Source organism: Balaenoptera physalus (genome assembly GCF_965194825.1).
Source record: "Balaenoptera physalus genome assembly, chromosome: 1".
NCBI lineage: Eukaryota > Metazoa > Chordata > Mammalia > Artiodactyla > Balaenopteridae > Balaenoptera > Balaenoptera physalus.
This window is the reverse complement of record NC_138882.1, coordinates 78,037,320-78,060,247: the sequence shown is the minus strand read 5'-3', so window position 1 is coordinate 78,060,247 and position 22,928 is coordinate 78,037,320. Positions and strand designations below refer to the sequence as shown.

General features: G+C 46.2%; 2 protein-coding genes across 2 annotated transcripts; both read left to right on the top strand.

Moving 5' to 3' along the window:
* Positions 1–330: 330 nt before the first annotated feature.
* Positions 331–17,617, top strand: FCRLA (Fc receptor like A). The gene is made up of 6 exons (XM_082415916.1): positions 331–1,577; positions 5,333–5,380; positions 5,611–5,802; positions 6,123–6,389; positions 6,862–7,146; positions 7,980–17,617. Exons 1-6 carry the CDS (start codon positions 1,499–1,501, stop codon positions 8,279–8,281), a joined length of 1,173 nt encoding a protein of 390 aa, XP_082272042.1. The 5' UTR covers positions 331–1,498; the 3' UTR covers positions 8,282–17,617.
* On the top strand, positions 17,560–21,565 carry FCRLB (Fc receptor like B; the record flags this gene model as incomplete). The annotated part of the gene is made up of 4 exons (XM_082448593.1): positions 17,560–17,842; positions 19,423–19,689; positions 20,340–20,630; positions 20,938–21,565. Coding segments are annotated over 4 exons (1,257 nt in total), but the record flags the coding sequence as incomplete, so codon positions are not given.
* Positions 21,566–22,928: the final 1,363 nt, after the last annotated feature.

Here is a 22,928-nt window from a genome sequence, read left to right as displayed (position 1 = left end):
CACCCTGGAACTGAAGATAGATGCTGTGGCCTCCATATTGCCCCTATTCCTGACTCTCCTCAGGTTTCTCAAGCTATCGGATGTCTTCTGTCTCTAATTTCTTCAGGATCAGTGGTTTGTACTTTGGCCATGCGCCTGAGGCCTGGGCTTACTGCTAGGTCCTCTGGAAATTGACTTTCTTTTTCCCCCCTCTGCTCTTTCCCAGGGGACTCTCTCTGCCTTGTACTCAGATTTCCACTGAGACTGAAAAGCCTTAGTCATACTCTAGAAACAGAGAGTTGAGGCATGAGTCTAGAAAACTTTATGTACAGATTTGTGTGGACTTTTGGGGGGGCTTCCCTGGTGGCGCAGTGGTTGAGAATCTGCCTGCCAATGCAGGGGACACGGGTTCGAGACCTGGTCTGGGAAGATCCCATGTGCCGCGGAGCGACTGGGCCCGTGAGCCACAACTACTGAGCCTGCGCGTCTGGAGCCTGTGCTCCGCAACAAGAAAGGCCGCGATAGTGAGAGGCCCACGCATCGCGATGAAGAGTGGCCCCCGCTTGCCGCAACTAGAGAAAGCCCTCGCACAGAAACGAAGACCCAACACAGCCATAAATAAATAAATAAACAAATACTTAAAAAAAAAAAAAAAAAAGAGCCCAGGGCTTAGGTGGGAACACCTGAATTAAAAAAAAAAAAAAAATTTGTGTGGGCTTTGGATGGTAGGATTATACCAGGGGACTAATCTGATATCTAATTTGGTGCCATTACCCATCTTCTTCCCCGTTCTGTCCTGCTCCAGTCTGGTTACTAGAAACATGCAAGGCTTGGAGCAGGACAGGGCAGGACGCTTGAATTCTCACCATTGCTCTCCCTGTGACTTTCTGGGTAGGCTTCAAGCAATGTCCTGCCTCCCGTCCCCAGTTATTTCGTCAGTGAAATGGATGATGGTTGCACTGACCTTTCCCAGAGTTTGTGAAGGCTGGTGGGATATCAGACAATTGTGTGCTTTGGCAGGTCTCTGAACTCTATGGGGGAGTTTTTGAACAAGTGAGAGGGCTATCGTTTCATCCACAACCCTAAGGGTGCTGTTGATGCTGGAACCAACCTGGTCAATCTGAAGGATGAAAGCTGATTGCAAAGCTGAAAATAGGCCCCAGGGACTTGCCTGGTGGTCCAGTGGTTAAGAATCCACCTTCCAATGCAGGGGATGCAGGGTCTGTCCCCTGGTGAGGGAACTAAGATCCCCCATGCCTCGGGGCAACTAAGCCCGTGCATCGCAACTACTGAGCCCACGCACTCTGGATACTGTGCGCTGACTAGCGAGAAGCCCGCGCACCACAACTGAGACCCGACACAGCCAAAAATAAATAAATAAATAAATAAATTTTAAAAATAGGTCCCATATGAAAGGAGATCAGACAGTTAGATTTACTTCCCCTTTTCTAATTTGAGAGGTATCGTGTTGAAGAAAATCAGTGTGTTAGAAGCTTCAGGAGGCCTAAACACAGTCACCATGAAGCTGGGCTGTGTCCTCATGGCTGGGGCCTTCTACTTTTCTCCTGCTACGCTCTGGGCAGCCCAGATGCTACTGGGTAAGTAAAATCTTTGAATGTGTGGAAATGGAGATATTCCTGACTTTGGGGAAAAGACTCAAAGGAAAGAAGCTTGGACTAACTTCAGCCCTCCAAAGAAGCCGTGTTCAGGTGGGATAAGAAGGATAGTATAAGAAAGTTTGGTGCGCAGGACTGAACGGCTCTTTCTGAATATAAAAATCTTCAAACTTTTTCCATCCTAAAAGTCCCCTTGACTATGATGTCTTCTTTAGCTACAATCTCAGTTCTTTTCTTCCTTTTCTCAGATGAATTTCTTGAAAGAGTAGTCTGAACTTGCTTTCTCCACTTCCCCACTTTTCACTCACTCCTCAATGCTTGCAGTCTGGCTTCCACTGGAGTCAGTTTTGGTCAGGGTGCTATGACCTTTATATTGACACTGCACATTTTAAAAATCTTATCCTGCTGGACTTCTCTGTATTGGGCACTGTTGATCACTTATTCTTCCTCGGCAATCTCTACTCCCCTGGCTTCTCCCTGTACTCCATGTATCTCTCTTGGTCCCTTTGGTAGCTTCTCTTCTCTTTCTCTTTTTTTTAAAAAATTTTTATTTTATTTATTGATTTATTTATTTATTTTTAAAATTAATTAATTTATTTATTTTTGGCTGTGTTGGGTCTTCGTTTCTGTGCAAGGGTTTTCTCTAGTTACGGCAAGCGGGGGCCACTCTTCATTGCGGTGCACGGGCCTCTCACTATCACGGCCTCTCTTGTTGTGGAGCACAGGCTCCAGACGTGCAGGCTCAGTAGTTGTGGTGCACGGGCTTAGCTGCTCCGCAGCATGTGGGATCTTCCCAGACCAGGGCTCGAACCCGTGTCCCCTGCATTGGCAGGCAGATTCTCAACCACTGCGCCACCAGGGAAGCCCCTATTTATTTATTTTAAATTAATTAATTAATTTAATTTTTTTTTTGGCTGCATTGGGTCTTCATTGCTGCGCATGGGCTTTCTCTAGCTGTGGCGAGTGGGGGCTACTCTTCATTCTGGCGCACGGGTTTCTCATTGCGGTGGTTTCTCTTGTTGTGAAGTGTGGGCTCTAGGTGCACAGGCTTCAGTAGTTGTGGCATGCAGGCTCAGTAGTTGTGGCTCGCGGGTCTAGAGTGCAGGCTCAGTAGTTGTGGCACACAGGTCTCGTTGCTCCGCGGCATGTAGGATCTTCCTGGGCCAGGGCTTGAACACATGTCCCCTGCATTGGCAGGCAGATTCTTAACCAATGCGCCACCAGGGAAGTCCCTCTTTCTCTTAAAGACTGGTGTTTTCTACAGTTGCATCCTTGCCTCCCTACTTTTTAATTTACAGTCTCCTTAGTGAGCTATTTGTCTGTATAATTTTTACCACTACGACTCTACAATTAAGAGTTCTAAATCATATCTCCAACCCTAATCATGCCTTTGAGTTTCACATTCAAACATCAAGCTTTGCACAAGACATAGCTACCTGTATGTTTCAAGGTATCTCAGCACAATATGACCAGAGCTCTGTCCTCTTGGTCCCTCCCTCTCCTAATTTCATCTTTTTTTGTTTTTTTTGGCCGTGCCGCACTGCTTGCGGGCTTGTGGGATCTCAGTTCCCTGACCAGGGATTGAACTCTGGGCCATGGCAGTGAAAGCCCAGAATCCTAACCACTAGGCCACAAGGGAATTCTCCTAATTTCATCTTTCACTATTTCTGATCTCAGTTAATGGTATCCACCCAGATATCCTGGTCAAAAACTTGGGAGACAACCTAGATTCCTCCTTCTCCTTCATCCTCTACACATGATCAATTATCAAGTTTGGCAATGTCTACCTTCTAAGTTGGTCTTAGAGCCAGTCTCTTCCCTGAAACATAACTAACGGTATCCTAGGACAAGCCCTCATCATTTCTGTCTGGGACTAGTCCAACAACTTCCTAACTAATCTTCATATCTCAGCCTTGTGTCATTGAAATAAATTCTGCACTCTGCAGCCAGAGTGATTTCTAAAATTCAAGTCTGCTAGCCTAAGCTCCTTATCATGGCGTTAAGGGTCCACCACAACTTGGTCTCTTTTAAAACTTTTCAGCCTCTTCTCTCACCCTTTGAGCCTTGCAATTTATTCTCTAATAAATCCCAACTTGCTTATATTCACACACCAGACTCTTACCTATCTCCAAAGTTTTGCTCATACTGCTACCTCTGCCTGAAATGAGCTCTCCCCATTACTCCCTATTCCTCTCTCACTTACAAACTTCTGGGCATCCTTAAAGACTCAGCTTAGGTGGCGTCTTTACCAGGAAATCTTCCTTGAACCCTCCTCTCTGCTTTGATGGCTGCCTGTGATAATTCTTTCATATTACTTTCTTCCTCATGCTGAAACAATCTCTTCACATGCCTGTGCATCCACTGAACTGAGAGTTATTTGTAGTCAGGGACAATGCCTTTTTGTTTGTTTTTTAACTTTCTCTTATTTATCTTTGAATTCTCAGCACCTGCTTTATCCCTGCACAATAGTTGTTTTATTGAATTGTTTTATTGAACTCATAGAGACAGGACTGGGTGACTGTATTAAGATACAGCAGTAGTATTGTTGTGAGAACTCTAGACATGGAATCAGATGCTCTGTTTTCAAGCCCCTCTTCTTTTATTTACCAGCTCTATGCCACTTTGAAAAAGTCACTTTTCATATTTCTGAATTTGGTTTTCCTATCCATAAAATGAGAATAATAATAACTACCACATAGTTTACTGAGTGAAAGTGCCTGATAGCCCAACAGTATTTTATTTTAGAAAAAGACAGGAGGCTGAGTCTAGTTGAGTGACAGTGGAGGAACTGAAAATGGGTAGCAGAGTGGCGAAGGGAGCTGAGAGAGGATCTAAAGAAAGCACTTGGTACTGATGTAATGAGAATTAGGAAGTAGAGAGGGGCCTTGCCAAGGGAAGTTACAAGGTCAAAGAAGAGTCCTGGGCCTTTGGAAGTGGAAGGGAACAAAAGCAAGTAGGATAGGAAAGGACAGAGTGGAGAACTGAGCACATGTTAATGACCATGGAGCCAGAAGAGGAGGAGAGGCGTTACGAGGGACACGAAGTAGTCATGGAGATGGGAGAAATTTACCTTGCCTTGGTCAACCATGGAACTAAGAGAGAGGTTGAGGAGACATGTGGTGAGAAATCTGTAACTCTATTCAACCCCAAGCAAAGAAAGAATTGTTCCATAGTTACCAGTACAGACTGGGAGTAGAGGTTCAGGTGTAGAGAGAAAGACACAGGATGGACTCTACCATTGCCAGGGAAAGTTCAAGGGACAGAGGATGTTAAGGTAGAGATGGTTGAAAAAGGAAGACCTGAAAGGGGGAGCAAGGAAGAAGATACTAAAAGCTAGTTTGTAGATAACATATTCAAGGATGAAGAACCAAGTGAATTTGGGGAAATGAAAATTTGGAAGAAAGCCCCCAAGGACGGTCTGAAGACTAAAGTAGATCACGTCTGAACAATGAAGTAAAAAGAACACTGATTTTGGACTCAGACATACCTGAGTTTCTTGCTCCGCTCCCTACTTTCTTTTTAAATTTGGGGTAAATGAATTGACTTTTCTAAACCTGTTTCATTTAAGATTTATAAAATGGAAGTGAAATCACATACCTAGAAATCTTGCAAGATTTGTGTGATAAGGTGTGAACGTGCCTGGCAGTGTCTGGTATGTGGTAAACACCCAACAAATGTTAGAATCTGATCATCTCCCTTTCCCTCCTGTCCTGTGTCTGCCTGCCCTGGCGTCCTCGTTGTCTTTGGCCTCTGGTTTCCTGCACCTGCAGCTGGATGTCATGCTGGTGAGTTCACCATTCTCTCCCCCGTACCCCTTCTTCAAACCACAGTCCATTCACTGACAGCACCTGGAAGCCAGCGAATCAAGTCAGCTGTATCCCTCTGGGAGATCCATATGGGTCTCTTGGAAAAAATGTTTTGATGTCTTCCTATTCTACTCTAAAAAATATAATTCCCTGAGGAGAGGGAGGAACACTTGTGGAAAGCAATTTCCTGTCCTCTTTCCCAATCACAGCATCAGTTTCTGGTTCTTCTCGGACCACGCCCTCCTCAGCTGCCAGTTTTGAGGCGCTCCAGTGCGAAGGACCTGTCAGCACCCAGGAGAGCAGTTGCCACCCTGAGGATGACTTGACGGACCCAAGAGAAGTTGACTTCCAGGTCAAGGGCTACACTTTCAGCGCACCCTTCCATCTAGTTGTGTCCTACGGTGAGGTCCCAGGAAGGACTGACCAGTGCAGGCCAGGTCTTTCTCCCATTTCCCAAAGCTCTCCTTTCAGCCCCACAGCCCACTCAGGAAGGTGCCCCCTGAAACTGGCCATGGGATGAGATATCATCTGCCCCATCTTCAGCCCAAGAAGCCAGGGTGCCCTCTGTGCTAGGCCCTAGAGAAGTTGTTCCATACTCCCAACCAGTGGTGAAAGTTACCCGGCCCCTCAGAGAAAGATTAGAGGGGTCTGTTGTGGGCAGCACTGAGGGAGCTCCCAAGGAAGGCAGTGGGTCACACTCAGCCCTTGCTTTGGACCGCAGACTGGCTGATCCTCCAAAGTCCAACCTGGCCTATATTTGAAGGAGACCCTCTGGTTCTGCGCTGTCAGGCCTGGCAAGACTGGCCACTGACCCAGGTCACCTTTTACCAAGATGGCTCAGCCCTGGGTCCCCCTGGACCTAACAAGGAATTCTCCATCGCCGTGGTGCAAAAGGAAGACAGCGGGCATTACCACTGCAGTGCTATCTTCAGGAGCCCTGGTCCTGGGAGCCCAGAAACAGCATCTCCCGTGGCTATCACAGTTCAAGGTAAGAGCTAGAGGCAGTGTCATTGTGGCAGAGGCAGGTGGGGAGAGACAGAGGGACCAAAAATGTCTTTCATTAGAGATGGTAAGGTCACTGAAGGGTTAAGGAGTAGGTTGCTGGCAAATGTCCAAGTTGGGCTTCAAAAGGGGCAGCATCTTAGCATTGCCTTTTCAAGTCATTTAGCCCAACTCCAAGTTCAGCATGTTTCCTGCTGCTTTGTCCTACAGTTCTATGCTTCCCAATGTTCACTGACTGGGCATCTGGATTACAGTCAGATTTGCCCATCTCTAGATCTTTTCTAGTCCTGTCTATTGAAGAGAGATAGGACTTGAAAGGTTCAAATGGAACTTTTCTAAGAGAGCTCCTTCCCGATAGAAATAGGGGAAGGAAAGTGTGACTGGGGTTCTTTGCCTGTCATGGGTCCACCTGAATGTAGGATGGCTGAGCTCTTCTTTCTCACCTATCTCTCCCCCAGAACTGTTTCGAGCCCCGGTTCTCAGAGCCACACCCTCAGCTGAGCCCCAAGAGGGAAGCCCGGTAACCCTGAGCTGTCAGACAAAGCTGCCCCTGCAGAGGTCGGCTGTCCGCCTCCTCTTCTCCTTCTACAAGGACAGCAGGACAGTGCGCAGCAGGGGCCCTTCCTCAGAATTCCAGATCCCCACTGCTTCGGAGGCACACTCTGGGTCCTACTGGTGTGAAGCAGCCACTGAGGACAACCAAGTTTGGAAACAGAGCCCCAAGCTGGAGATCAGGGTGCAGGGTGAGTTAGTGTGTATATGTCTGGTGTGTGTGAAAAGGCAGGGGAAGGGGGGGAATAGGACAATTGGGTTTTTGAGCTAAGATTCAGTGTAAGCAGGTTAAGAAAGGACACATGGGAGGCAGGAACAATAAGCCAGAGTCCCTAGTGATGGAAGAAAGCACAAATAGGAAACTTCTCCCTCAGACTGTGGTGTATACCTCATCAAACGAAGACCTGAGCCAACTCCACAGCTGCTTCCCCATAGACTTTACACTCCCTACATGACCTCTGGGCATTTGTAGGAATATAGTATCTAGTGTGAGGACGAAGTAGTCTGGAGTTTCTATTCATTTCTGGGAGTCCCCATTAACAAGGCTGCATTTGACCTGAAATATACCCAGAGGAGGTGTCCAGGGTAGTGAGGGTGCTTGAGTCATGTCATAAGGTGAATAATGGGAGGAATGCTCATTCTGAAGAGGAGGTGACTCGAGGGGCCAGCAGAGGTGTCCTCAAAACACTGAAAGCTGGCACAAGGATAAGGAATTACACTAATGTCATATACAATACGAGGTTGACCTAGGGCCAGTTACCACATGCATGTTGCAAGGAATTAGATTGAAAGAGGAAGAACTGGCTAATATCCATAGCCCTCTAATGATGAGGCCTCATTGTGGAAGATTTTCAAGCAGAAGTAACTATACTTCACATTCAAATTTGGACCAGAGTCCTCAAGATTTTGATGCCATTGGGCCCCACAGCTGTTTTCAGAGAATAAGAAAGACTGACCAGGAAGATGAGGGTAGGGCCAGAGTCAGACTTCACTCTGTGTCTGTGTCTCCTATCCCATAATCCAGGTCCCTCCAGCTCTGCTGCACCCCCCACCTTGAATCCAGCTCCTCAGAAATCAGCTGCTCCAGAAACTGCTTCTACGGAGGCCCCTGGGCCTCTGCCTCCACGGCCCACCCCTTCTTCTAAGGACCTGGGCTCCTCTTCTCCTCTGCAGTTCCCAGATCCCCATCTGCATCACCAGATGGGTGTTCTACTCAAACAAATGCAGGATATGAGGGTCATCCTTGGCCACCTGGTCATGGAGCTGAGGGACTTGTCGAGCCACCTGAAGCTCAAGACCACAAAGGGTCCTGCCAAATATGAGTAAACAATTCACCTGCCGTGTTGCTCAACTACCCCCAATAAATCCAACTCTTTCTATTTTTCCTCTTTCTGTTCCATACCTAAGCATAAGTAGTTTTACAAGTTGCCCAGTGTTTTGTTAGAGTAACAGGGATAAGTGAGTATAAATAAATGTGTACAAAGTGATAATTGGAGTTTAGCTATAATTGTATATTCTCCCTTAACATGACAACATATTCCTGCTCTATCTAGACCAGGAGTTGCCTTCTGTTGCCCAGACCAGAATCTGGTGATTGAAAGAGAAGCAATGAGATGATAGATTTAATGCAGCAATCTCAACCAAGGGCAATCCCTCCCCACCCTAGGGGACATTTGGCAACGTCTGGAGAAAGTTTTGATTGTTACATTGCGGGGGGTGGTGTGCTACTGGCGTCTAGTGAGTAGAAGCCAGGGATGCTGCTAAACATCCTATAACACACAGAACAGCCTTCCACAGCAAAGGATTATCTGGTCCAAAATGTCAATAGTGCTGAGGTTGGGAAACCCCAGGCTAAAGGAGGTGTTGGACTCTGGAATGGACCTTTTCTTCTTCTACTTACTCTCTCCTCCTAGCCTTATTCAGCAAATATTAACTATGTGCTGGTATTTTGTTGGCCTCTGCTACATACCCAAGTTGATGCTATGTTAAGTATACCCATAAGACAGTGTCTCTGTCTATAGAAAGTTTACAATTTGGGATGGAGGGGCAGTAATGCTCCTACCCATTAAACAATTAAAGCAGGGTATATAAAAATTCCCCATGGGATCCTACTGGACTCAGAAACATGTGATCGAGTAGAACAATGCCAGAGCAGCAATTATTTGTTTTAATCCATCTCTGAAATATTTTTCTTTAAAAATATACATAAATCTATTTTGGTACCATAGTAATACTTTTTTTTTAATGCTTGGACTGTTATTGTACATTCTCAGCCAATGAGAGCTAGCCTGCCAGATTCTACAGTAACCTTTGGTCAGTGAGTTAGCACACCATTTTATGACCTCAGCCAAAGAGCATTCTACCATGTTTCTCCTAAATTATGTGGTATGAGGTTATCCAGTGTACTTTTTCTTTGTGCCATTTATTCTGTGTGTAGTTTGGACCCACAGTGATCTACAAAATATGTACATGTGATCGTTCCAGACATGCCACAAAGAAATAAAGGAATAGAATCATGCTGGATGTTAAAATTCGAATCTTATGGTGGTTCCTAGCTCCCTCTAAAATGCCAGTTTTACGGTGGCTCCTAACACCTTCAAGTGGAAAGATCAGAAAGCAACTGGAAATTGGTAAAAGTCCACAAATATCACTGCAGCATGAGAGGATCGATTAACAACTGTATGAATGGGAGTTGCAAGAAATGATGACCAGATATGTCATTTGGTGGATGACCAAAGTGGAAGCTCAACTGCCAGTGGACTATGCTGGACCTCCAAAGATACTATGTTATAACCATTCTACATGGAATTGATTTCAGCTAATGGTACCATGTTCATGAACGCATCCTGCAAGCTCATGCTAAATAAGGAGGTCATGTACAGACAATAAAAGCGAACCGAGATCAAGGAAGGAAGAAATGGGTGCAGCTGGCTAAGTGTCTCACTTCTGTACTCCTCATCCATGTGTCTGTGTGGACCTCTATCGTCACACTGCATTTTAATTTTTTACTACCTTATTTCTGCTCACTAGAGGGTGAGCTCTTTGAGAGCTCCTTGAGCTCTCTGTTCCACATTGACTCATTGATGTCTAGTTTAATGAGGCATATTTAAACTCTCAGTAAATTTTGTTTCATTGAATTGAATTGGGTCAGCATAATAAGGGAAGGCATCGTGAAGAAGATGGGAATTAAGCTGAACCTTAAAGGATGAGTGGTATGTCTGGCATCAGCAAAATCTCCAGATTCTCCCCAGGGGACCCAGATTAGGTCAGGAACTTGGAAGCCTCAGGGAGAGAATCTGCTATCATCAGGGATGAGGAAGGCAAGAGCATAACTGAAAGAAAGAGAGAGAGAGAGAGTGAGAGCGCTTTTATCTGTCTCTACCTGTCCTGGGGAAGTTGGAGAGGGGGTGGGAAAGAGGAATTGTTATACTAGATTGGGTTTATGGCCTGTGCAGTTTAGGATTCTGTAACCCACAGAAGTCCTAATGCAGCTACACTGGATGTTATCTCTGAAATAAACATTAGATACAAAGCACATCTATTATCTTGTAAAGGCGAATACTTGCATACCCTATAACCCAGAATTCCATGCCTGGGTATATATGCCGAGTACATGTATACCAGAAGACAAGTACAATAATGTTCATAATAGCACTATTTGTAAAATCAAAACTTTGGAGTCAATTCAGTTGTCCAACGGAAAAATGGGTAAGTTGTGCTATCTTCACAGAACAGAATACTATACAACAGTAGAATAAATGAACCATAGCTACAATGCAGCAACATAAAAGAATATCAGGAATATTAACATTCAGTGAAAAAAGCAAGTCCCAGAAGACACCATATGGTTTGATGCCCTTTATACAAGGGAATATATTGTTTAACCATTCACTCATACATATGATAAACCTTTTTAAAAAGGCACAAAAATGGAAACACCAAGGTCAGGATAGTAGTTACCTCTGCGGGGCTAATGGGAGAAACCATCGGGGAGGAGCACATAGGTAGATATAAATTATTAATTTTTTTTAATTAAAAAAAATTATTTATTTTATTTATTTATTTTTGGCTGCATTGGGTTTTCGTTGCTGCACGCAGGCTTTTTTAGTTGCGGCGAGCAGGGGCTACTCTTTGTTGCGGTGCGCTGGCCTCTCATTGAGTGGCTTCTCTTGTTGTGGAGCACAGGCTCTAGGCGTGTGGGCTTCAGTAGTTGTGGCTCGTGGGCTCTCGAGTGCAGGCTCAGTAGTTGTGGCACACAGGCTTAGTTGTTCTGCGGCATGTGGGATCTTCTCGGACCAGGGCTCGAACCCGTGTTCCCTGCATTGGCAGGCGGATTCTTAACCACTGTGCCACCAGGGAAACCCTAACTTATTAATTTTTAAAATCTTCTCAGAGTAGGAATTTAGGCCTCCTTAAATATATATATATTTCTCTAAATCATCTTCAAATTCCTTTATATTTTCTGCCATTGTCTTTTCTTAGAGGTAATAAGAAGCCAAGTTTATTACCTACAGTATGAAGTAGTTCTTTCCTTTACTGATCCCCAAGTAACCCCAACTTACTAAAGACTGCCCCCAGTATACCCTTAGTATTGCTGGATTTGGTGAACATTTTTTTGTTTGACCTTAAAGGCATGACTGTAGATGTTTCACACATTTTCCCAGCCAGACAAGACAGCTAATTTTTGTCAGTACAGAAGCACCTTCATTTAATTTGACATTTATGTGCAAAGTACTGTGCAAGGTTCTAAAAGAAAAAAAGAAGACAAATTTAATATGATCTCTGCTCTCAAAGGAGAGTTCAATGGAAGCTTATGAAGAAAATCCCATCTCATAGATTTGTAGTTGCATTTTAAGAGCCTTTTCATATAATTGTGGATATTCTTCTTTGATGCTTCCTGAAAACTCGACAAGGGGTAGTTTCTTAAACAGGAGTTGCATTATGGAATCTGAAACCATAGCAGCAAGCATTTCTTACTCTGTTACATTAAAATTCATTCGTCCTTCTTGTACTTTAAACAGATCTTTCACCCATGCATGGGTCGGTTGAAAATATTTGTTCACAAAGTTACACAGATCTTTCAAATGTTGATACCGTCTCACTATATACAGTATTTTAAAAATCGAATTTAATATCACCACCAATATCATCAGAAAAGTCTTTAATTACTGGGAAGCTGTCAAGCTCATGATCATGAATACAAATTTTTCCAAAATTCTAATTTTCATTTGAAAGCTTGAATTTCATCATTGGCAATAATTACTGTCAGATGTTTTCCTTGAAGTGACAGACTCACTTTGTTCACTTTTGAGAAAATGTCTGAGAAATACACAAGTCTGAATGACCATAGTTTTTTAGTCATTCTTTCAATTAAAAATGATATTCCAAGAAAAAGAGTAGCTTGTTCTGGTTCAGCTCCGAACTCAATTGTGTAACAGCTTTCAATGAAGACAGGCTTTGTATTTCAGTACAGAAGTGCATACTTCCTATTTCATCACACAGAATATTAAAACTATGTATATTTTGAGTTCAATATTTAATAAAATTAATTTTAAAAATTATTTCATCAAGGTTTTGTTTTGGTTTTGGTTTCTTACTGTGAGTACATAACATAATGGTGAAAAATACAGTTTGGTGCCACTGCCTTAAATTGTGCTTTGGAGTTAGCAGTTTTATCCCCTGTTGCTTTATGCCATCAATGCAAGTGTCAACCTAGTGAAAAAGGCAAATAACCTCTTAGTATTATTATATACATAGTTTTGACTTTGCAGGCCCCTTAAAGGGTCATTAGAACCCCCAGGTATCTACAGACCAAAGTGAGAATTATTGAACTAGATCATTCTTAAAGCCCAGCCTGACACTACTCTTAGAAATCCCAATATTTATGCATTTCTGAAGAGAAGAACCCATTTATTTTTCTATTCCTAAATCAGTTCTCTAGGTATAATAAAATAATTTTGACCTCAACTTCAGGTCAATCATTTTAAAGCTTTTAACTGGATGCTTTTTAAAAGTCTAAGTTGTTTATATTACATGTTTCTTTATTCCTTTGTACATCTATGAGAAGAAGCAGCAGCTTCTGCACAGCAATGGAAATAATCAACAGAGTGAAATGGGAGAAAATATTTGCAAACTCTGTATCTGATAAGGGGTTAACATCCAAAATATATAAGAAACTCAAACAACTTAATAGCAAACAAACCAATAACCGGATTAAAAAATGGGCAAAGAATCTGAATAGACATTTCCCAAAAAATGACATACAGATGGCCAATGGGTATATATTATAAAAAGGTGCTCTATGTCACTAATCATCAGGGAAATGCAAATTAAAACCACAATAAGATATCACCCCACACCTGTCAGAATGGCTGTTATCAAAAAGACAAAAGATAACAAGTGTTGGCAAGGCTGTGGAAAAAACGGAACACTTGTGCACTGTTGGTGGGAATGCAAATTGGTGCAGCCACTATGGAAAACAGTATGGAGATTACTCAAAAAATTAAAAATAGAACTGCCTTATGAACAGTAATCCCACTTCTGGATATATATCTAAAGGAAGTGAAATCAGTATCTCAAAGAGACATCTGCATTCCCATGTTCATTGCAGCATTATTTACAATAGCCAAGATGTGAACACAACCTAAATGTCAACAAATGAATGGATAAAGAAAATGTGATATATGTGTATATATATTATATTATATACACTATATATTGTATGTATTATATATATCTATTATACACACAATGGAATATTATTCAGCCATAAAAAAAAGAAAATCCTGCCATTCACAACAATATGGATGAACTTGGAAGACATTATGCCGAGTGAAATAAGCCAGACACAGAAAGACAAATATTGCATGATCTCATTATGTGTGGAATCTGACATAGCCAAACTTGTAGAAGCAAAGAGTAGCATGGTGGTTGTCAGGGGCTGGGGGAGAGAGAGAGAGAGAAAGTTGAGTATGAGGAATTGACTCGCGAGATTATGGAGGCTGAGAAGTCCCATGATCTGCCATCTGCAAACTGGAGACCTAGGAGAGGATAATTCAGTCTGAATCCGAAGGCCTGAGAACCAGGGGAGTCAATGATGTAAATCCCAGTTCAAGGGCCAGAGAAGATGAGGTGAGATGTCTCAGCTCAGTCGTCGAGGAAGGAAAAAAAAAAAAAAGAGGTAAATTCCTCTAAACCCTGGCTTTTGTTCTAAAAGAGAAAATAATATCTAAAACACAATACATTTATGTAAATTAATAATACAAAATATTTCTCAAGCGTAAGTATGTGCATGTATAAAGGATTGTAAACATTATACAGTGGGTGCTCATGTGGGGGAGAGAATGGTAATGTGAATGAAGGTAAAAAATCATAATAAAATGAGAGGAGACTTGAAAAGACTAGTGATGACAGTCTGCCGTGAGCACGAGACACAGAGCAGATTTTAGAGTGAGACAGATTTCTATTCAAATTCCAGTTCTATCACCACAGTTTCCACACATGTAAAATGGAGATAATAATAATCCTTCCTTAGAGGGCCCTCGTGGGGATTAAATAAAGTAACATCTGTGAAGCACTTGGCGTGGTGCAGGCGACATGCTCACGGCTGCAGCACTCACTGAAAGTAAGCTGGTGTCATCATCAATAGCAACAGCAGCAATATCCCATTATCATCACTGAAAACATCTTGTTCCTCAGAATTCTTATCAGATGACGGCATATCTTGTCCAGAAATTATGTCATGATAGGCTTCAAACAATTGCTCAGCTAACAAATGATAACTGTTAAATTTCTCTGCATAGTAAAGGCGTGAAGAATTAGAAATTCTGCAGGGAAAAGTCCTGGATGGAGAAAAAGATCCAATTTGGGAAAAATTTAGAAGAAAGCCTAGAATACAGAAGTGTGGGTGGGACATTCTTCAAACCAAAATTTGAGCACTGTATGATATGAACCCTATGGGTGATTCTAGAAATTTTCAGGGAAGATCGGACACCTCACAAATTTTGAGTGTAATCAAATCTCTTATGGAGGGACTTCCCAGGTGGTCCAGTGGTTAAGACTCCGTGCTCCCAATGCTGAGGGCCCGGGTTGATCCCTGGTCAGGGAACTAGATCCCACGTGCTGCAACTAAAAAGATCCTGCAAACCACAACTCAAAAAAAAAAAAAAAAAAAAGATCCTGCGTGCTGCAACCAAGACCCGGCGCAGCCAAATAAATAAATAAATATTTTTTTAAAAACCCAGCTCAACTGCCTAAATACATGAATCACCTTCAAAGACTTAAAAAAAAAAAAGTTTCTTATGGAATCAGGTGAAGAGGCTGAGATCTGTCTTCTGAGTGATAAGAAGCCAAAACAGAGTCGGCTTGTGTAGACTAAGGGACAGCTGATGGGTGCATTACATTCTTATCATAGAGGTGGTGACCTCGTGCAGAGGTCAGACCTTGGGGGCGGGTTGTAGATGATGTGGGAAGGCCCACACAGGCCCCGGATGAGGCATCAGGCAGGAGGTGGGGAAGCTGGGGGCACTGCCTAGCCTGGACCCTCCCAAAGCAGGCAGTTACAATCTCTGTTCCCGGTATCTAGTTCTCTCCCTCCCCCACTCCTGAGCACCTTATCAATTACCTCCCTACTGTTCAGACCCATATGACTCTATCTCTCTTTTATCAAAACATGCTCTCAAAACAGGATCCGAAGTGACCAGCTTAATTTAAAGGACCAATCACATTTCCCTAAGGGGCACCTGCATTTCAACAAGGACTAGCACATTAAGAGAAACTATGAGGGAATTCTCCGAGGGAAGCTTCGGGCATCAGCAAGGAAGAGGGGAAGGGACTGTCTTTAAGAGAGCTGACAGGGTCTGAAAATCGATCTCCTTCCTGCCAGAGCTCCAAGGGAAGGAGATGCCCCAGTATTAAACAGCCACGGGTGAGGACAGAAGACGGTCCAAGGAGACATACTATCAGGTTGGAAAATTCATTAAGTATTTACAGGAGAATTCAGGTTCCCCATTGCTCAGGGTATGATCACATGGCTTGGAAAGCACAAGCAGTAGAGTTGGGAGAACGGTTCTGAGAAGCTTCTAAGGGGCTGATGCAGTGACTTCTCTAACACAGGTAAGAACTATTAGAACTGGGGCATGGTTGGGGACAGAGAGAAGGAAGGAAGGCACAAGTGAGTGGAGATGCTATAGGGTGAGATCATTGAGATGGGTAGGAAAGAAGAGTTTTCTAATTTCTGAAGGTTTAAGGTTCCAGGAAGGGAGAAAGGGGAAACATAACATTTCTATTCTTGACTGTCACACTGTAAGACAGTGACAGAGAAGGTGGTTGGTGAGTCATGCTTTTCTGTCTATTCACCCATGGGAGGATGTGAACTCTGGGTGCACGCAATCCAGTGTCAACCTCACTAGGCCTCACGCCTATGTCTGTCACCAGGAAGTGAGCAGAATAAACGTCCTGGGTGGACCTCAAGGACATGAAGATGTCTTTCTCAATTGAGGCTTATGGAGCCTGCTGGAGGATGGGGAGGAGGTGGGATGGGAGTGGGATGTTTAGGGGAGCCTGAAGGTGGCAGGGTCACCTGCCAGAGTCTGGGGTTCTGTGTGGCTTTCGTGGGCTGCAAAGGGCACAGACTCTGCTCAGCAGGCCTTCTCTACAGGAGTTGGGGCTGGCCTGAGATGTGAGGCGGCTTCAGGGGTTGTAGGTGGGACGATGTTTGGTGCCTGGGACACCTGAGAGTTGACACGTATCCAGCCTGTCTCCTGCTCTCTCCAGCCCACCGTCTTCAGGAATTAGAAATGGGTGGGAGAAGCAGCAGTGTCTCCGAGTACTCAGTGGTCAGCACTGGCCATCTTCTCTCTCTCTCTTCCCCCATCCCATGCCGGTGCATCTCCATTGGTCTGCAGCTGCTGCTGGCAGATCCATCATGTGGGAACTGACAGCCCTCCTGCTCCTGGGTGAGTCCTCTGTGAGGTAACAGCGGCACAAGGACTTTGGGTGTGGGGAAGAGTGGGGGCCAGGGTATTTCTGTGTGTGTGTGTGTGTGTGTGTGTGTGTGTGTGTGTGTGTGTTGAGGGAATATTCAATCCTCGATTCGTTACCTATTTTTGGAGAGGAAAAGAGGAAGGGGCTTGCTGAGAGCTGAGAGAAATAAAGGCAGAAGAAAAACAGGTCTTGAGACTTGTTGAATCTTTCCTATGGTCAAGAGAGTCCCTTTCTTTCCTCTCATCTCCAACATCCTCCTTCTTCTTGCTTCTTTATTTCTTGTTTTGCAGTTCCAAGCAGTGGGCAAGCTGGTGAGTCTTACACATCCCTCATCCAAATTTTCTACAACTTCCACTCCAACCATCCTAAGTGACCTGCTTGGGTACTCCCCACGTCTTAGCTGCTCTGGGGTAGTGACTCTTCTCATGGCTCCTCAGTCCCAGTGACTCAGTTTGCCTGCAGGCACTGGCACTTAGAAATGGTGCTGACCAAGGGACTAGTTTGTAGCCCCATGAGGTCTCTCCTCTCGCAGGGATGGGTCCTGGAAGCTAGCGTTTTCTGAGATTTCCCAACCTCAGACCTCATCTTTGGGCACCTCACCGTGATTCTCTTTTTCACATTGCCCCCTCCCATACCCCACCCTCCCAGCTACTCTGGAGAAGCCCATATTGTCTCTACACCCACCCTGGACCACAATCTTCAAGGGGGAAAGGGTAACCCTGCGGTGTGATGGGTACCACCCTCTGCTCCTGGAGCTCCGACCCAGCAGCACTCTCTGGTATTTGGGCCACCTACTCCTGCCCTCTCACAAGAAGAGCATCGAGGTGCAGACACCAGGGGTGTATCGATGCCAGACACGGGGAGCACCTGTCAGTGACCCCATCCACCTCTCTGTATCCAATGGTGAGTGTTTGAGCATGGGGGAAGGGCAGCACACATATCCTCTGGTAGTGGTGGCCCTCCTGTGGGGGAGGACACTGGGCCACTCCCATTGGGGCAGGAAGGAGGGGGTTATATTGAGTCTCTGGGGGCAGGCAGGGACCTGCTTGGCACTATATGAGAGATGCAGTAAGCCTTGCGTGGCCCCAAAAGTTCCCTTACCATCCTGCCACAATGGACACTAAATAAACATTTCTGTTCATTTAGTAGCTCAGAAGAGAAGAGGCTCCAAGGACCTGGTATACTGAATAGAGAACTTCTGAGGAGGGGGGTTGGGTAGGGAGAGAAAGGGCAAAGCAAAGCAGGAAAAGTGAGGGTCCCTGGGCAGGCTGCGTGCAGCTGGGGGAATTACTCCTGCTTGAACAGTGTGATGCTTCTCTGTGCCTCCCATCACTAAAATACGGCCAATGATAGTATCTATTTCTTTGGTTGTTGTGAAGATTAAAAATGAATTATGATAGGTTTTCAAAGAAAAAAGCAGATGAAGAAAGCACTTCAGCAAAATTTTATTATAGACATGTACACATGTGTACATAAGAGTCAATTAAACTAATTCCCTGGGGGATAAAAGGATTGCCAAACAGGATAAGAGAAATAACAGTAATTTGTTCATTAGGGCACAGGATTGGCTACTTTGCAGGGAATATTATGTCATTTTAGCCTGGTAGGTTATATTTTGTATTCAGAATTTAAAGATCATCACTCAGTGTTCAGATTAGCACTTATACTTCACATCCATACTCTGTGGTTTCTTGTTTGGAAATTGATAGCGAGTACAGATAAGATATTGAATATGATAGACAGTAGTCACTGCTTGCAGAACTGTGAGTAGCACAGAGATTGTGGCTATCACCTGTGGAATTCTTTCTCGATGTAAAACACCTAAAGTGGCATCTAGCGGACACTAGGGCTATGTAAGTGTTGGCTATGATGATGATGGTGATCAGGTAAATAAGGGTGCTGGGGGAAGTGCCTAAGGCTGGGGGTGGGGTCAGGTAAGTTTTCTCAAGGAGACAGGATCTAAGCCCAGATCTGCTGGATAAGTAGGCCTCAACTACAGCAGGTGAAGGGGTCTTCTTGGCAGGTACAAAGCCTCTGGGCTCAGAGCAGGGCCAGTTCTCCCAGCAGTCCAGTACGTATGGACTTAGTCTGCATTAGGAATGGAAAGTGGAGAGAGAAAAGGAGACATGGGGCAGGGGAGAATCCTGAGATGGTGCTGAAAAGGTAGGCAGGGGCCAGGTCAGGAAGGCCCTGATACCATCCTAAGGAGTTTAAACTGGATTCTGATGGGCATTACTCTTTGAGGCTGGAACCAAGTCTCAGGCATCTTTGTCTTCTTAGTACCTAATAAAAGGCTGGCCTTCCCCTTTCCTTCCCACTCACCTTCTGATGCTTCTTGTTCTGAGGCTCCTGGGGTGCCCAGTAAGGGGGGAGGGAGTTGGTGAGGAGAAAGGGGGAGGAGGGGGGAGCAGGGAGGCGGAGAAGTGTGGGAGGCCCCAAGGGCTGGACTTTCTCTTGGAGTCTGTCTGTGCTGACTGTCGTAGACTGGCTGATCCTGCAAGTACCCTATGCTGCGGTGTTCGAGGGCGAGCCGCTGGTCATGCGCTGCCGCGGTTGGTACGACAAGGTCGTCTACAAACTTCACTACTACCACGATGGCCAACCCGTGCGCTACTTCCACTCCAGCGCCAACTACACGGTGCCCCAGGCGCGCGCCAGCGACAGCGGGCGCTACCAGTGCTCCGGCACCATGCGCATCCCGGTGGAGAGCGCGCCCATGTTCTCCGCCAAGGTGGCCGTGACCGTGCAAGGTGGGGGAGACTTGGGGCCGGGGAGGGAGGCAAACGAGCTCTGGGAAATTCTGGGACAGAAACCAGGCGGGGAAAGGAGGGGCGGAGGTTACAGTAGCTGGCACATGGCGGATTTCTCTGCGGGACCAAGTACACATTCTCCTCTCCTCCTCCTCAGTGAAGTCGCACTTGATCTGTAGCCTGCGTGGGGGCAGGTGTCCCTTCTCCCCGATACACATCCGGCTTCTTACTCCGGGTAGAGGCCCCCATATTGGGGGCAGCTCTCTCCGCAGCCCCAGCCAGAAAGACAGCGGCAGTAGATGGGATCACTGTGGGACTGGGGCGAGGGAACTGCTCCTGAGCGTCTTGCGAAGCAGGCGCAGCGACCCCCTTCTAGGTTGGAGAACCCGAGCTGGGTGTCAGTCGGGAGGTGACACGAAGCGTCATACCTGGTCCCGCCTCCTTTCAAGCTCTCCCCTCCCTCGTGGACTCGTTCCCCACATTTCAAAGACTTTCCTCCCTCCACGTGTACACACAGCCTCCTCCCAGGTCGGCTACGGGCCCTTGTGGGAAACCGGGAGAGGGGTCGTGGGACCGTGGACCAGCCGGTTCCCTGGGACCCCTGCGCCGGCCTAAAGTGCATCCTTAGCCACTGGGCCTCCTCTCCGCAGAGCTGTTCCAGGCGCCGGTGCTGAGGGTGATGGGCCGGGTGGAGACTCGCGGCGCGGCCCTCGGCGGAGTGGTCTTGCGGTGCGAGACGCTCCTGCACTCTCAGAAGCGCGACACGCCGCTGCAGTTCGCCTTCTACAAGTACAGTCGCGCCGTACGCCGCTTCGACTGGGGCGCCGAGTACACCGTCCCCGAGCCCGAGGTCGAGGAGCTGGAATCGCACTGGTGCGAGGCTGCTACCGCCACCCGCAGCGTCCGGAAACGCAGCCCTTGGCTGCAGCTTCCGGGGCGGGGTGAGTGACTGCCCTTTCGGAAGCCCACCCGGGCGGGTAGCCCCGCCTCCGCCCCTCCGGAACGCCTGTCTCCCCAGCCCCGCCCCTTCTCCCCGCGCCTTCCATCTCCATCCCCCATCTCCGCCCGCCTACCCCTTCCTTTCCTCCCCTCCACCTCTGTTCCCACCCTCCTCACTCCCCTTACTCTTCTCCCCGGCCCGGCGCTTCTCTCCCACCCCCACCACCCCCATCCCTTGCCCCCTCCTCACCCCGCAGGCCTTGGGAGAAGGATTTCAGCCGTGCGGTTCTCTTTGTGTTGCGTTCACAGGTTCTCCCCTGGACGTGGCGTCCGCCACCGTCCCGGTCCCACAGGCCGCGGCTTTGGCGCCCGGTAACAAGCCGCTTTCCTTCAGAAAGCCCCCGCTGTCCAGATCGGTCCTGTCGGTCACCTCCGTCCCTAACACCCCCTCAGCCGGGCTGCTGTTCCCCGCGGGCGGAGGCCCCACTGCTGGGCCACCGACCTGCGCTCCGCTGACCCCCTTGGAACAAACCACTGGAGCCCTAAAACCCGACGTGGACCTTCTGCTCCGAGAAATGCAGCTGCTCAAAGGCCTTCTCAGCCGGGTGGTCCTGGAATTAAAGGAGCCACAGGCCTTCCCAGAGCCCAGGGACACACTCGAGACCCCCGCTTCCCACTTTGCTGTGAGTCAGGGAACCCCTGAGACCGCTGCTGTGGAGAGCTGAGGGAGGGGGTGGCTACTGCCCCCTCTCCAGGCGTATCCATCCCTGGTCTCTCCTGCTTCCCATCACGTGGAGACCCTACAAAGCCGTCTCTGTTTGCATCCCTCTGTCTTACTGTGGCTTATAAAGTGTGGTGGCTGCCATGTCAGTCTAACACAGCACATCCTTGTAACCACAAGGCCTTCCCTCTGATGGCTTCCTTCCCCTCACAGATTTCAGTATTTCTGATGAGTGTATACCCTCAAAGTCCTGGGCTAGTTTTAGAGAGGGAAGGGGACTTGTGTGGGCCTCCATTCCAGGTTACAAAGGTCAGCATACTGTTAGACTCACCCAGATGCACCTCCTGCACCAACATAGCTAGACAGGCTGATGAGCTCTGGTGGCAGCAGGCAGGCCATGCTCACTTTAGCCTAACTAAACAAGAGGTACTATTAGCATCAAGAAATCTCTTTGAAGAAAGTTTAAGACAAATTCTCAAAATTGCTGAATTCTAGTTTTTAGCAGGTTCTTACCGCCCTAAGAGCCATTCCAACGCTAACATACAATTCAGTTTTTATAAGTCCCTCATCTGCCTACTAAAACTATTGGTTTTCTGCAAGTCTGGTGTGAATTATTCCCAGGAGGTTTATTTCTCATCGGGTCCTTACCCTTCATCAGTTAACCTTTACTGCTAAGGCTTAGAACTGATAACAACTCAACCCTCCCATCCTTCTACTTGATACATATTCAGTCACAATGCAATTTCCCATTTCTTTTTGAACAATTAACCAGAATAACATCAACATCCTTCATCCTTTTCTTCTTAGTATTATCTTCACCATGTTATTACTGCAAAGTCACTGAAATTATAAAAAAGAGAGAGGCAGGTGGGTACACACATAAATTACAGTGCAATGTGATAAGTGCTCTATGAAACACTGGGAATTCAGAGGAGGAAACTGAATCTTGAAGGAAGAGCAAGATTTCACCAAGTAGAGATGTGAAAAGATTGAGGGGCAGGGCATGCAGGCTGAGGGTGCAAAGGCAAAGAGACATAAAAGACCATGGTGTGTTTGTAGAGCTGCAAATAATTGAAAGTAGTTGGAGAATTATGTGTATTTATGCATGTGTGTGTGGGGGGGTGTGTTTTAGGGAGAAGGTGGCAGGAGATGAACATGGGGAAGTAGAAAGGGATCAGAACATGAAAGTCTTGTTAAGAGGTTCTTTAACCTGCTGGATATTTGGGACGGATATTTGGAAGCATTCCTTATTGAGGGCATCAATAAGACTTACTGGAGGAGAAGCTTATTTAAAATTACAAAAGAGCAATCAAATAAACTGATCTCAGTGGACACTTGCTTAACCCTGAGGAGGTATGTCCAGGCCCTATAATCCAGTACTGGGGTTCTGGTTTACAAGGGTCTTTGTGGTTCTGATTTCCAGCTTTCTAATGCAGGCTTAGCTCACTTCTCAGAACTCTCCCCCAGCAAACCTTCCCTGGCTAACCCCACTCTACTCCTGTGGCCCCTGAAGTTTCTGCCATCCCTGATCTAGATAAGAAGTGACTAGCATTAGTATCAAGAGTCTAGGTAATCAAAG

Coding starts and splice junctions, on each gene's coding strand:
- FCRLA (XM_082415916.1), top strand. CDS start 1,499: ATGAAGCTGGGCTGTGTCCTCATGGCTGGGGCCTTCTACTTTTCTCCT. Junction 6,390..6,861: donor CGTGGCTATCACAGTTCAAG/GTAAGAGCTAGA, acceptor TCTCTCCCCCAG/AACTGTTTCGAGCCCCGGTT. Junction 7,147..7,979: donor GCTGGAGATCAGGGTGCAGG/GTGAGTTAGTGT, acceptor CCCATAATCCAG/GTCCCTCCAGCTCTGCTGCA.